Source organism: Argopecten irradians, chromosome 9, assembly GCF_041381155.1.
Source record: "Argopecten irradians isolate NY chromosome 9, Ai_NY, whole genome shotgun sequence".
NCBI classification, from domain to species: Eukaryota; Metazoa; Mollusca; class Bivalvia; order Pectinida; family Pectinidae; genus Argopecten; species Argopecten irradians.
In genome coordinates, this window is record NC_091142.1 from 29,891,860 (window position 1) to 29,907,357 (window position 15,498).

Here is a 15,498-nt window from a genome sequence, read left to right on the forward strand (position 1 = left end):
ACAAAAAAAAAAAAAAAAAAAAAAAAAAAAAAAATAGAAGTACATTTGTATTTCAATGCTGAAATTGAAGGAAATGGACTGTTGCGTAGCTTTCAATTAATAGACAGTTCACCTAGAACATGTCCTAATTGGCAAGTGAATGCAACAGCTTTTAATGTAAAAATGTATTTTTATATGTTAGAAGGGCAGTCATGGGGCGAAATTTTACCTAGTAGTCTTTATCGATGAATTTTAAGTGATTGAATAAAAATGAAATAAATGGATGAAGAGTGTGTATCACAATTAAGGAAAAATGGCAAGCTCATTAACTTAAAATTTCAGAGAACCCCTCTTTTAATACCTAAGAAAATATACTGTATCCAAGCATAAATATGAAAGTACCAGATAGAGGGAGTACATACAAATATGGAAAGTCCTCAATGAAAGTGGTCATTATAAGAACCAAGGGAATATGAAAAATGAAACATTTTTGTGCAAGCCGGAATGCTTGTTGTTTTATCCAGGCAATTTATTTGAAAGAGTAATCTCCCTTTCAAGGTAAAAATTTTTAGGACGGAAAAAAAATGTGAGATTGTATGACAAAACAAGGACGTATATGAGAAGGATAAGTCACACTGAGTTTTAGGCAAAGACAGCGCAGGCGCTTTTGTGTTTGTGCACTGACCATGACGTTGGGCGACGACTGATTTCCTTTGATATCCGCCGCCGCAGTCTTTGATGTAGCATGGGGGTGCGAGGGTTACCGTCTTACTTTCTGAAGCGTGCTGCCATTTCGTGAGCGGTCGTATTTTTTTAACGATAGTTTAAGACATTTTTTCTAAATCTTCCGTCTTTAAAGCAAGTTATAAACGTTGTGAAATTTAATTTACTTTACATTGGTGTTTCGTTTGACTCGATAAGACAAGTATTTGTTGAGAAAAACGGTTTTTATTCCCGGTTCATAAGCGTCTCGCGTGGTGTTTAGTAATGTAAAGAGACAGACACGAATCCTTCTCACTTATAAATCCTTGATTGAATGACAAAAAAATCTTAAACAAAATTGAAGAATAGAAATCGAAGATCCTACTAAAGCAAGAAGATTTGGAATGCGTCTTCCATGAGTATAGATTAATTAAAAGTTTGACTTTTATTTTGTTTTACATATTTTTAATAACATTTAAATGAAACACACACATTAAAAATTTCAATACTGTATACATGAAATGCTACTAAAGATGAATCCAGTACAGGGTACAGTATAAAGTAATTAAAGACAAATTATATTTTCTGGTGTTGAGAACAGAAATATGTAGTTAGTTAAATCATATTTTTTGCATTGTAGGAGACCCATGGTAACGCTACCTTCATCATGATAAGTGTAGCTGTGCATAGCAGTGCGATCAACAGTGGGTTTTTGATGTTCACAAAAATTTCTTGTACATTTATATAGAAATCTATGTTGAATATTTGTAACATTTTTTCCTATTTGTTCCTTTGTCATCTTCAAAAAGGCTGATAATGTCATGAAAATTCTATCAATCTGTTTAAAACCAGATTTTGGATAAAGCTCCGATACCCCTACGCTCCAGTACAATAATGTAACAGAGAGGAGGTTTGCCGGAATGGCATGGAAATCAAGATATGATTTTGATCAGATTGAAATTATATCCATGTATCTGGGAAATACAGATCCGGATAAATTAATGAAATAAAATTCCCTTACTTGTGAATTTATTAAATCTGGCAATGTTCTAATTCAAGAAAATTCGACTCAAAAATATAATCCGCTATATATGGTAGTTGACATTTTACACATATCAATGCTAACAGAGCTATTCATTGCTCAACGATAGTAAGTAAATTCAATGAAAGAAAAAAATCAAGCACTTAAATTCAACAGTAGAAATACATTTGAAAAAAAAATAGAGAAAAGAACACTTGCAAATAAATATTCAAATAAATTGAACTACAGCAAAAAAACCTATATACATTGTACAGAGGACTGTGATAAATAACACTCCCTTGGGGCAGTGGCCCAACACTCATACAGTTGAAAACAGTAAACCCCTACGCTCAAGGAGAGACAACCAGAGTATCAAGTATCAATCTTGTTGTGCATGTGATATTGTTGCCATATTAGGCAAAAAAAATGCCTGTTTAGGGTTACATTGGCAAAAGAAATAAGGTCGGTAGGTCGGGAGTTTATTTTTAGTGTCTTTCACTCTAAAATAATGGCCGGAACTGGAGTCTGAGATCAAAATCCCAACTTTTCTTTTTTTTTCGTAGAAAAGTGGAGAAAAAAATTTGGGTCAATGGTTAAAATTAGGTCGGTCGGGCAACTTTAAACAGACATATTATTTTTTTGCTCTACTAAAGTATTCAAACGGTATAATTTCAATATGGGACAATTTTTGTTTTCTGATGTTGTATTACATTATATTGGCGTTCAAAAGGGTCAAGACTACAAGGTTTTGGTAGCTAGATACGGTCTTCTGGATAGCCGACACTATTTCACACATTTTAAAACAGTATATCGAGATGGCAATATATTAAGGATTTATATATTTATGGCAGTCTCTGATTGGGTAATTTTGGTGGCAAGGAAATGTAAGGGTTGGCAGTTCGTGGTGGATGAGTGACTGATGGAAAGGAAAGATTTCATTGTCTCTATATTGGTAACTATGTCTATGAATAATCCTTATAAAAATCTGAATTTTTTTTCCAGTGGACAGCATACTGATATACCAATGTGCTAATTAAAGTAAATACAATACCATGATCAGACCTTTATAAACACATCAACACACAAAAACATTGTTAAACTGTAACATAACAAAACTTTTTGATTTTCGCATTACATTTCAAAAAAAAAAAAAAAAAAATACAGAAAAAAAAATCGCATTTGTTCACTAAATGTAGGTAACAGTACATGTAATTAACATATTTAATACTTTTTAAAGAATTAATGTACCATAGCTTTGCCTGCTTGTTGAACATGAAACCTGCTAATAATATCAGAATTTCCGCCATGCACTGAGGTATGGTGTATGTTTCTTCGTATCAATAAAAAATTATTATCCAAAATGATATAAAAATACCAAGTAGAGGTTGTGAACATTTTCATACCATTCATTAACAATCGTAACTTTAATCTATAATTTTCGGTCCACAAACGAAAGAGAATTGTTGACATGGAATTGCCTGATCAGCAAATTTTTTGCATCAAGTCTCATAGTACACCGGTCCTATATCATATCCCATCCAGACATAATATTGTGAAAATCAATCTTACAGCCTTGGTTTTGATCATGCAATAATGAAATTAATACTTGTGAGACATGACAATAAACCTTGTTCTACAACCAATGTTCACTGTATATACACAATTGAAACAAAAACTTGTGTGAGGAGGAGATTCCTTACTCATTTCGAGTTTGCATAAGCCCTATGACAGTCATCCTCGATACTTCAGGGGTTACTATCAATGACGAGGATATAACATCAGTGATAGTAACCCCTGTAGTATTGATGATGTATGACAGTAAGTCAACCAACAATATATCTATTACTATACCGTAAACCAACTTTTTTTGTGTGCAGTTAAATTACCAGGTACCCGTCATTCCAGAGCAATAAGAAATCACGAAAATTGCCAACCACAAAAAGATCTGAGCACAGGTTTAGTAGAACTAAATAACTCTAATTTGTGAAATCAAATTGTCTGGAAAATGTCGTTAGGTAAGAAAACGCGAAATTACGTCGCCACAAAAATAAGTTGGTTTACAGTACCTAGTCATATCATGACTATTTCTTTACAAACATGACATTTCATAATCATCAAAGGATTTCTGAGGCATCACATGAAATATGTCAGAAGCAACTTCACATTTGTTGAAGACTATTGCCAAATCTGTGGATGAAATCCGTGAACTGTTTCCTGGTCAGCATGTCCATGTTCAAGGTTCGGACACCAAAGTTTGATAGAACAGTGTCAAGTTCATCCAGACTCGAGTGGAATGTGTCGTGAAGCTTGACCTGGCTAGCCCCTAGACTGGTCACAAGAGGGGTCAGAGGATTCAAGAATGTCTTGCTAGAAGCCGCCTTGCTAGACATCATCTGTTTACTGGTAGGGCAATCAGTTTTTGTCGACGCAGGGTCTGAATTGTCAGACTTTGTTGATGGATGAGACAGAATTTGTTTGTGAGGCTTCAAGGAAAGTACACCAAAATTTGGGTTTATCTTGCACTCTTTTGAAGACTCCATGACCTGTTCTACATTTTGATTTTTAATATCAAGTGAGTTATCTCCCCCTTCCATTATCTCCCCTTTTTCACAAATCCTGTCCTTGATATCTAAAGCTTGGTCATTGTTCCATTTTATTATTCTCTGAACACGTTCTTTGTCTGTAACAGTCTCCTTCTTGCATATGTCGGATTTTAACAGTTTCTCAGCCACATTTACACCTGTAGGTTCTCCTAGGTAGTCCATAAGGGTAGAATCCTTGGTAAATTTCATGAGACATGCCGGGTGATTCGTATGTTTATCATAACAGTGAAGATGAAGCTGATGTCGAAGTGGAGCAGCGTAGTAGCAGTACACACAGCTGAATCCCTGGTTGAGGGACTCCATTTTCCTTGGGTGTAATGTGTAAGATGGTGAAGAATCCTCACCTGGGAAGAAAAAGAGTCAGTTATAATTACATGTAATTACCATAAGTCATAATCATTTTCAAAGGAATTAACATAAAATTGAAAATATCAGAGTAATAAAGGTTCTAAACTTTAAACATACAAGTGGTCTAGAGGGCCTGTATCACTGACGTGGTTTATTCAGTAATTACCACAAAAAATATTTTACAATTTGAAAATAGCAAAAATTTACAATTTTGGCCTGCAGTTATGAAGTCTATTGTTGACAGACGACACGGTATTGCATAAGTATAGAGACTTATGAACATGAGACTCAGAAGAGATCTAGATTATTAACCAAGTAAACAGAATCCGACAGTTCAAAAATTTAGCAATCTGGCTGAGGTCGCAAGTGTTCAGGTTGTCAGGAGTACACTATAAATGTACATCTGGTGAGTTGAGCATATCAAACATATTAATCACAAATCACATGTATGTGAAGGAATATTGATGAAAATGTGGCAGTTTGTTTCTCTACGTTTACAGAAAACCATACATAATAATGTAATATATGGTGATTTGTGGTAATTTGTGGTAATAAGTAATAATGAATTTTAGTGTCTGTGATCAGTTACCTGGTGTCTCAGCTGTCTTTACTTTCCCAATTTTCCCCTTCCGCTTGGCAATCAGCTGCTGCAGATTTTCTCTATCTTTGATGGATTCTAGTTTCATTTGCCATGTCTTGGGAAATTTCTTCAACTTTGGCATAGTTGGTGACAAATCAGAATTGTCTGTATTCACTTCAGTGTTGTCTTTAGAGGCCTTTGGTGTCGAGCAACCTTTTGGTGTAGAAATTTTCAAGTTGAGCTCAGGATCAGGTTCAACTGATATGGCCGTCCTGCATACTTTAGGCTGCATGCCTTTATGATTACGGCGGGCATGTTGAATGGTGAGGGTTTTTGAAGGCGACATGAACTTGCATTCCCTGCATACCCAGTTTTCAGTGTCATGAGCCATCATTAAATGCCTTCCGACACCACGAACTGTTGAAATAAAGGAACATTTTGGACACCGAGCTTTTAACATCTTATCTCTATCTATAGAAAGAGGTTCCATTACTGTACCAGTGATGTCAGGTGCTCCGGGTGACTTGGAAGGCGAGGATTCTGAAGACTCGTTGTAATCATAAACATCAGCCTTAGCCAGAGTGTGCTGTTTAGATGGCGATTCGCTGATTAACTCTTTAGATGGCGATTCGCGGTTTGGCTGTTTAGATGGCGATTCGCTGAATGACAGAGTTAAGACTTTACCCTCTTGGCCTGGGGTAGTGTCTTCTTCTAAGTCTCTCAACACACAGAAACTACGCACCAAGGCAACAGTCTTCCCAGGGTGCTCCTCCTTGTAGTGGGCAAGACCTTCAAATCTGTTCAAGGTGAAGTAAGAACATTCAGTACACGTGTACTTGCACATCTTATGGACCCAGAAGGCATGAAGCCTGACTCCATTGATTGACTTGGACTGATACTCACAGAGGGGACATTTGATCATATGTTGATCCTTAGATTTTGTTATTGCTTTGCCCTGGTACTTGGCCTTCGCCAGGTTAGAATATTTCTGACTGTACTTCTTTACATAGTTTTTCATTCTTGTAGATTTCAGATGAGTTGGCTTTTTCATCGACGTCTTGGAAGTTTCAGCATTTTCTCCATCATCTTCATCACCATTAGTTTCACAGTAAGCTTTCCCAGAGTCGGCGATAACCTTAGTTCGTTTTCCAGCAACAGAAATCTCTTCCAATGGAGTTTTATCACACTCTGAATCAAGTGAATGTACCACTTGTTCACCTACATTTTCTTGTGATACAACTGGAAGCCTTTTCTTGTACTGTCCTCTTATATAAGTTTTTTCTACTTCTTCTTTCTTATCTGATCGTGGTCTTCCTCTTTTGCGTTTCTCCTGTTTTTCTGGAGTTTGAATGGCTGAAGCACTCATTCCTGTTTCGTTAAGGTCGCGCTGTTCCTCCATAGTACTGCTGCTATTACTGATGGATAGCAATGACGACTCACTATGGGAAGTTGCACGGGTTTTAGTGCGTTTCGCTGGCATTGTAATATTTTTTGTTCGCCTAACATATTTCCTTTTCACCCGGTCACTTGTAGCAGTAATGTTGTCCTGTCGTCGTTTTAAAGCTAGTAGACTATTATTGATAGTCTCCTCTGTGAGAATTCCAGTTTCACTGGCCATCTTCCTTTGCTTCTCTATACCGCCTGTTACAGGATCAGTTACACAGTCTATCTTTCTTTTTCTTCCAATTTCACTGACAGTCTCTTTCAGTTCTGATTCTACCTTTTTCTCTTCTGTCTCCGACAACGTCTCTTCATTTTCTGTATGACCTTGAGTATTTGAACCTCTTCTGGATTTAACGGCGTAATGATCGGTCAGCGTCCCAACAAGTTTCATTCGCATATATTTCCTCCTCAATGGCACTATCCCACGACTCCTTCCTGGCGGTCGGCCTCTTTTCCGCGACACTGGTTCTGGCCACGAGGGGTCTCCCTCGGACCCACTAACTTCACTCTCTGGTACAGAATTATCAGTTGAAGACTGATCAGTCTCTATTTGAGCAAAGCTCCTTGAACTTCCTCTTCTTCTACCTCGACCTCGGCCAGCCTTAAGACCGAAAAACTTTGCACCTCTCACAGAGGATTTTGCTTCCAGTATTTGACCATGAGTAAGTTTTTGTCGACGCACACCATTGTCTAGATTCAAAATTTCTCGTATTGTTTTTTTCCTCCCTTTCTTTTTATCATTCTCAATGACCCGTCTTGATGAATCTGACTCAATCATAGTGGGTTGACTCTGAGATGCTGTGGATGCCATTTGTGTTTGATCTGGTGTCTGTGGTTGGAGGGGAATCTGTGAAGGTAGTGGGGTAGGCATTTGTGCCGATAACTGTATGGGAATCTGCATGGGCATCTGCATTGGTACAGGGATTGCAATGCCACCGAAGGACATGACAGTGCCAGGATGTGGAACAGTAAGCATTGGAGTTGGACTACTTTGGTTCATGACTGGAGAGTTTAGACTAACATTACCAGGACTAACTTGTGTTGTACTTCCAGTACTAGAAACAACCGGCGAAGATTCAAGCTCCATCTTTTTCCTACGACCTGGCCCTCTTCTTCTTGGCTCGGCAGGACTACTCACATCACTGCTTGCTTCAAGCAAGGAATCATCAGTGTTTGTTTGTGAAGATTTCATAATTTTAGTCTTTTTTATAGAATTCTTATCCATAACTGGCCCACTATCACCATCTACAGCAGAATCTGTACCTTCCTTTCTTTTATGTTTCTTCGAGTTTGCATTTTTAAAATCTTTAAATAAGTCAAATGTAACAAGATTGCAGTCTTTGTACTTGGCAGGATTTCTCAGTGCCATTTCAGGAGACTTAACCTTTCCTTCAATGTTGGTACACATTTCCAAATACCTATCTAAAGCCTTGTCCTTCACCTTTTCGGGAGTATAGCCAAACTCCTCCGCGCCACTGTGTCTTTTCTTATTGTGAAAATTCAGTGTTGATTTATCCGTGAACTTGTTACCACACAGGTTACAGAGAAAAGGTTTGTAGTCAATGTTGATGGAGGCATGCCTTCTGAGGTTAGTCTTGATGTGGGTGCTGTACTTACAACCTTTACACTTGTAGGCTTTGTAGAATCCAGCGACGCGTCCACGATCTGTGTTCACCGAATCATCCAATGTGGAATTATCAGAAATATTCACTTCAGCATCACTTGGGTTTTCCTCATTCAATAACTTTTCACTTTTTTGATCAACCATAACAGCAGACTCCACTGTATTCACTGTCTTTTCATCTTTCATTGAGAGATTTGAAGCATCGTTCATAGATTTAGTAACTGAAGTTAAGGGTTCTGATTTAATTTGTCCTTGACCTTTAGAATCCAAAACTGTCCTTGACCTTTGCCCTCTACCAGGTCGACCTGATTTCCTCTCTTCCGGTTGAATATCACATTCCTTTGGAGTTTTTGTTTCATTTTTCCCCTCATCACTTGCTGTCAGTTGTTCAGAAGCTTGTTGTTCTGTTTGTTTTTCAGATGTTTCACGATTTGTAACGTCCTTGTTCTGATCCAGTTTTAACTTATCAGTATCTAGCGGTTTGGACTCAGATTTTTCTTCTTCAACATTCTTTTCTTTGTCTGTACACTCTTCCTCCTGAATCACACTGTTTTGTTCGTCCTTTGGTTCTGTACTCTGTTTCAATTGTTCTGTGGTTGTTTTATCTGTAGCTGTTTCGTTTTCATCACCAGCTGTCTGTGATTGTATTTCAGATGTTTCATTTGGTATTTTCATTTCCTCATTACTATCCTGTGCTGAAGCTGAGGTTTTTTCCTCTAAATTGTCTTCTTGAGAATCTTGCTTACATGCAGTTCCTTCTTGTAATTTTGAAGAATTCACATTTTTTGGTTTTGAAGAATTTATATCATCTGGTTTTGGACATTCTATATTGTCTAGTTTCAAAGATTCCACATCTTCAGGTTTTGATAGCAAAATATCCTCTTGTTCATTACTACATGTTTCAGATTTGTCTACAGAAGTATTGCTTTGCTGGGAATTTTGATCATTTGAACAGTTTTCAGTCTTGTTTAAATGCGCCACACATGGTGGTGATTCTTTGGTTTCTGCTATGTTTTCCTCAGAATGGACCTTTGGATCTGTCCCAGTTACTGAGCAAGATTCATCCCCTGGTTTCTGGTTTTCACTCTGTTTTTGATCCTTTTCCTCCTCTTTGCTAGCACTTTCAGGCACTTTATCCTTACTTTCATCGACAGTCTTCATCTCTTTTTCTGCACCAGAGACGCTGCCTTGGTCAGTTTCAGGTTCCTCCATGGCTGAAGATTTAGCTTTCTCAGCAGGAGATTTCCCGTCAGTGATTGGTTCCTTGACATCATCACCAGACTTTTCTACAGTTGAATCTGATGTTGCCATATTCTAAAGGTTTCTCTAGATCTTTTTACTTGATTCCTCAAAGGTCATCTGTAAAAATAAACCGATACAACAATTATGCTCAGAAAGGCTTTGCTCAAAATGCTTTATCATATTTTATACAATATTTGGTAAAATTGCATAACAAAAGAAAAATCTGAAACAAGATTGACAGGGGTTTTATTTTCTCTCATGCCTACAAGTGTAATACTGGCTGGTCTAGTGTAATACACTTATGTCGCATGAGGCTGTATTACATGGCTAACCATGCAATACAGCCTTGTGAAGTCACAGCCTTATAAGTAACCCAATTACTATTTTCTCAGTAAAATTTAAACATTTTTTTCAGAAACAAGACAGATTTTACTATAATAGATGCAATTCACGGTATTTGTGTTAAATGCAATTAAATGTATTTGTGTTGAAAAAATCACACAATTTTCATATACAGTGGAACTTGGTTGATACGAACTCGAATAATTCGACAACCCGGCTTAATACGAAGTACTTTGACGGTCCCAACCGAGTTCCCTCTTTATCTTTGTTTAAAGAATTCGGGTAATTCGAATTCGGAAAGCTCGAAAAACTCGGATAATACGAAGTGAACTTTGGGTCCAAAAGACAAAATCATATATAAAATGTTCTTATAACTGGAAATGAGATTTTTTTTGGACAACTAGATCGCCGAAATGCCGATTTCTTTTTCATAAATCTGCCGTAGAACGTCATTTCAAAATATATATCTAGGTTTTCTTGTTATAATTTTGCAACTATTTTCGACATGGAACTAGTCTATATATACACCATGTAAAGACATAATCAGCAGACAAGAGAACTCGCTTAATTCGAACACTCGGATAACTCAAAGTTTTATTTCGGTCCCTTCGAGTTTGTATCAACCGAGTTCCACTGTATGGAGAATTGACTTGCAGTCGCAGTTTTAATTAAACCTTATTTCAAAATGGAGGGATATCATAGTTGTAAAATTGGAATAAAATATTATTTTATGTATGTCTTTTAAACTTTGTGACGCATTATTATGTTGTGATTCTCATATAAAAGACTTGCAAGTTCATGTAATATGGGGTATTTTTTTGAAAATATTTTTGATGCATCACATGTTGTAAAACATTGTTAAATCCATGGGTTGGGGTATTTATCAAACCTCACTTCCTTCTCCAGAAATGGTGGTAGGGTAGGGGGGTGCGCTTATACAGGGAAGGGCGCTAATCACAGTGAATATGGTACATATTGTGTCACATGCATTGTATTGTGATACATAATGTATAAGGAAACATGACAGAACTTTTTTTTTTAATTTTGCTTTAGATAGGAGACAGATTCAATGTCACCCACTAAAAACACATAAGATGGTGACTGTAATGATTTCTAATTTTCACATCCTTTAGCATCATGTTTAATGGTATAAAAACAAGTCAATTTATATAAAAATAATGCAAATTAAGGAAAATTTGTCGACAGTTGCAATTATTTACAAAAGAGTTAAAGGATTGACATACACAGTTGGGCTGATATTGACAAAAGCTGTGTTTTCTTGAGTTAATATTGAAAAAAAATAAAATAAAAAATTTGCTAGTGTATCTCTTTGTGTAATATCATGATTCAGATTTTTGATACTAGGGTACAATGTATGTTATCATCATTCAAATAGTATGCTCTTGACAGTCTTTTGAAACTTTATGAATATTGTATATAAATATTAAGTAATATGTTATTGTAATGGTTGCAATATTCTTATGTGTTACATATATGTACTGCGGACATCTGAACACTAGCTGGATGCTATACAAATTGAGCTACCTGGTCACTGATGTTCGACCTTAGCTTGACCATCACCATTACATATACCTGCTGGCAATATTGTATGAGCTTGTATTGCCTGACAGATGATTTAACATTTTCTTTAGCACTATAATTATTATATATATATATGTACAACAAAATAACTTTTAATACTCTATAGGATGGGTCAGAAACTTAATAGCACTATATACATTAACTGAAATTAGATTCTTAATACTTCAAAACTTAATTGTTATTACCTTGCACGAAAATCAATTCACATGTTAAGCTGATGACCTAAGGTATGACTCACACTTATATAACATACTACATGATATTGAATAATATCAGGAAGTAATTTAGCGGCAGTCTAAAGGGTGGTAATGCTATTTCAGTGTATATATTAACTCAGTGATAACAGCTGTTGATAATACTGTAATATGTACGCCAGCCAAGCAAATACTATGATTACTAGGGTTATTGATTGTCAATACAATATTTCTATTGATGCTAAGCTGGATGATTTATGCATTGTTATGTGGTAATTTTTTTCAGAAAACTAATGTAATATTAAAACCAATCAATATTTATGACAACCGTGGTTTGTTGATAGGGGAATGCGGCTTATTTTACACCTATGTTTTCTTTCTTAACACTGCATAACTTGCAAGGACAAGTTCAGTATTCAGTTATGCTGCATTAACATGTGTATATGTATCAGTAATCAGATACGGCAAAAAATTAAAACAATGAGTCAAAATTATATGTGACCGGCGCCTCGATCACTGAAAATAAGTCTATAAATGCCGTGGCATGTAGCCACTGTACAACCGAAGTCAACGCATACTTATTAATCACCATAGAAATATGCTGTATAATCAACATGTATTAGATTCTAATATTATAAACAATGCTTAGAAAAGGTCAAGTTCGGTCGTGAATGAATTGTTTACAAGTGCTATGCCGAACGGAAGTGGCCAGTAATTACAATGTTCAGCTCGGAAAATCAGACGCAAACTCTTGATGCTTTGTTTGTCTTTAAACCACAAACTAGGCCCTATACTCCACCAAACGGAACATATTTCGTTTGCCTTACCCGATAAATTCGTACATATTGGCTGATGTACGGGACGTGGTGGAGCGTCTCTCTTCGTGTGTGTATTGTGATAATTCAAGCACTTTGTTGATCAAGATGAATTTAGTGCATCATCAACTATTAGCGGTCGATTCCCCCGATGCAAACGCATGGATGACCCAGAAAGAGGGAGATAAAGCCAGTGTATTTGGCGGATTTTTTTAATTGGCACTTGTCTGCAAAGTCATTCCCATGATTCCTGATCCTATTATATCTAATGTTTTAACTTCTTGCTAAAAGATGACTTGCGGTTGGTAATGTCTTTTTCATTTCTTTTGTTCAATGCACATATGTTCAATTATATGGGACATCATTTTGCTTTTTTTCACATAGACCTAGACCTCTACATACATTTTAGGCCTACATGTACGCCTAATGTCGCTATTGCTTTTTTTCTGAAAAGGAACATCGACATGATAAAATGTTTTTATTATTACAACTTGCAAAAACAAACGCTTTCATCAAAAACAATTATGATCCCAGATTGTTAGATTATAATTTATATATTATCTAATGTTAAATTAATCTAACTGGAAAACCAGACCAATACAAGGATTTCTATACCAGCCGAATGTTTGTTTGTTTGTTTGATTTATTAACGTCCTATTAACAGCTATGGTCATGTAAGGACGGCCTCCCATGCATGCGGTGTGTTGCGTGTATGTTGTGCGAGGTGAGTGTACTGGGAGACTGCGGTATGTTCGTGTTGTGTCTTCTTGTATAGTGGAACTGTTGCCCTTTTTATAGTGCTATATCACTGAAGCATGCCGCCGAAGACACCAAGCAACACACCCCACCTGGTCACATTATACTTACAACGGGCGAAAGCCGAATGTCCATTAGTCCGCAAATTAGTAAGTATTACAAGTTTTATAGTTATTATAAAGATATAATTCATGCAATTTTGATAGTTTGATATGACTTCGATGATGAGTTTGATGTATACATTTTTCGGTACTGCTTTAAAGTTATTTCAGGATGTATTCTTCTGAGGTTTCAGTCCCGTTGAAGTCTCGTTTCGACAAAGATCGAAGAAGTTATGAGATTTTCAAATACATTTTATCAATGTCTGCAGCAAGTTGCCAGATGAAATTTTGTCAATTTTTTTTAAAATACGGATTTTAAGAAATTGCCCATTTGGCGGCCATTTTGAAATTGTGTCTTTTTACTTAAATCATCACTCCGCCAGCATTTTTAGCTGTATCGAGCTGATTTTTGCTGTAAATCTTTACTAGGTTCGTGGTAATTAAAATATTGGGCATTACTGCGTGAAATGATACACTTTTGTCACTTTATTTTTTACTATTAAATACTGAAAAATAACATATTCAAATGTTGCAAAAAAGTAAGCACACGGACCCCCCCCATTTTTCAGCCTAATTTAGAAAGAACAACCTTTTCTATTAAAGGTTAAATGTGACGAAAATGGCTGAAATAGTGTATTTTATAGCTCAAAATTAAAGGGTAGGGGTAGCATATTTTGTTATTTTGTTATTTTGAGAATAAATATGAGTCTTCTTAATCAAAACTGGTATATTATTAAAGAAGACAGAAAAATAAATTCTACAAACATTCATACATATCAAACATCTCGTTAGGAAATTATGGCTTTAATGTCTTGTATAAATGGTCAAAACGACAAAAATCCCATAAAATCCAATATTTTGTCAACTAGGTATCTTTGAGTAACAATAGCTCAAAAACGAGCATATGGACAAATGTTTTTTCTTCAATTTTATGTAATGGTATGAACTCCTATTTCCAAATATCTATGTGAGAAAAAAAGTTTAAAACAAGAAAATTTTGACTTCTTAGAGTCCTTAACTGCTATAATTTCTATGGACGGCAAGTTGTCATTTCTTCATGTTTGTATATATACCAAAATTACATCAAAATTACAGAAAAAAAGAGGAAAAAAATGAAAAAAGAAAATGAAATCATAAAAAAAGAAAATATTTTACATTTTATAAGATATTTCATAAACATAATTCTATGAAATATCTTGCAATAAAAAAGTATAAGTCTTATGTACACTGTAATTTTTGTTTTCATTTTCCGTGTCATATTTCGAAAGTCCAGTTACATATCTATTTTCGGACTATCGGGCCTTCGGACTATTGGACCTTCGGACTAGTGGGCCTTCTGAAGTCCTACATGTATAAAAGGGCCACTCTTGAACTGCTGGGCCTATTTTTGGAATATAAGGCGGTCACCTTTTTGATGAGTGTCATTTATGTCCTTGACTAGACGTTTCGGTCACATAACAGAATAGGGTTACTGGTAGTCCGCTAAACCTGCCTATATTTTACTAGGCTACTTTAATTTTTTTGCCTTATATATATGTTAGACAAAAAAAATAAACAAAGACCTAATAATTAAGGCAGGTTTAACGGACTAGGTTACTGGTAAATCTACATCACATAGTTTACTAGTAGCCCCCTTCCTTTATATTTTACAGCAACTTTATATGTATGGTCTGCAAGCGCCCGTGATTTTGGTCATTAGAAAACGAGGTAACACAATAAGTCTTATATACAGTACATGTTATCACCGGCGCGGATTTAGAGGGGGTGGACCCGGCTCCACCGCCCCCCCCCCTTTTTTTTTTTGAGAATCGTCTCTATCAAAGATCATGTTAAAATTCGTGATCCTTGATAAAGGCCGGCTATTTTTGAAGAGAAAATAGCCATTTCAGTAGCTTAAACACTTACATTGGGTTTGTTTTAATATTTTGCTACACTTTTGCTAGCTCAGAGCACAGGAGTTTGACGTTTTGTCAATAATATATAGCATATATAAAAGTTTTCTGCGTGCATAATCGCGCCTATAATACAATAAAATATCATTCTACACACATATGAACACTAACTTAAGTCATTCTGAAAGTTAATAATATGTTGAAAGTTTGCAAATCGGAAATGAAATTCGCACACTGACAATCACGAAATCATT

At 35.9% G+C, this 15,498-nt stretch overlaps 1 protein-coding gene across 1 annotated transcript; it reads right to left on the bottom strand.

Annotated features, from left to right (window-relative positions):
* Positions 1-578: 578 nt before the first annotated feature.
* Positions 579-12,587, bottom strand: LOC138332026 (serine-rich adhesin for platelets-like). Its single transcript, XM_069279956.1, has 3 exons — positions 12,508-12,587; positions 5,243-9,659; positions 579-4,649 (listed from the first exon to the last, which is right to left on the bottom strand). The coding sequence occupies exons 2-3, from the start codon at positions 9,609-9,611 to the stop codon at positions 3,862-3,864; spliced, it is 5,157 nt and encodes a 1,718-aa protein (XP_069136057.1). The 5' UTR covers positions 9,612-9,659; positions 12,508-12,587; the 3' UTR covers positions 579-3,861.
* Positions 12,588-15,498: the final 2,911 nt, after the last annotated feature.

Bases quoted from the DNA above. Each gene is read 5' to 3' on its own strand.
- LOC138332026 (XM_069279956.1), bottom strand. From the start codon at position 9,611: ATGGCAACATCAGATTCAACTGTAGAAAAGTCTGGTGATGATGTCAAG. The intron at 4,650-5,242 runs GTAACTGATCAC...TTTTCTTCCCAG, and splicing joins AAAGACAGCTGAGACACCAG to GTGAGGATTCTTCACCATCT.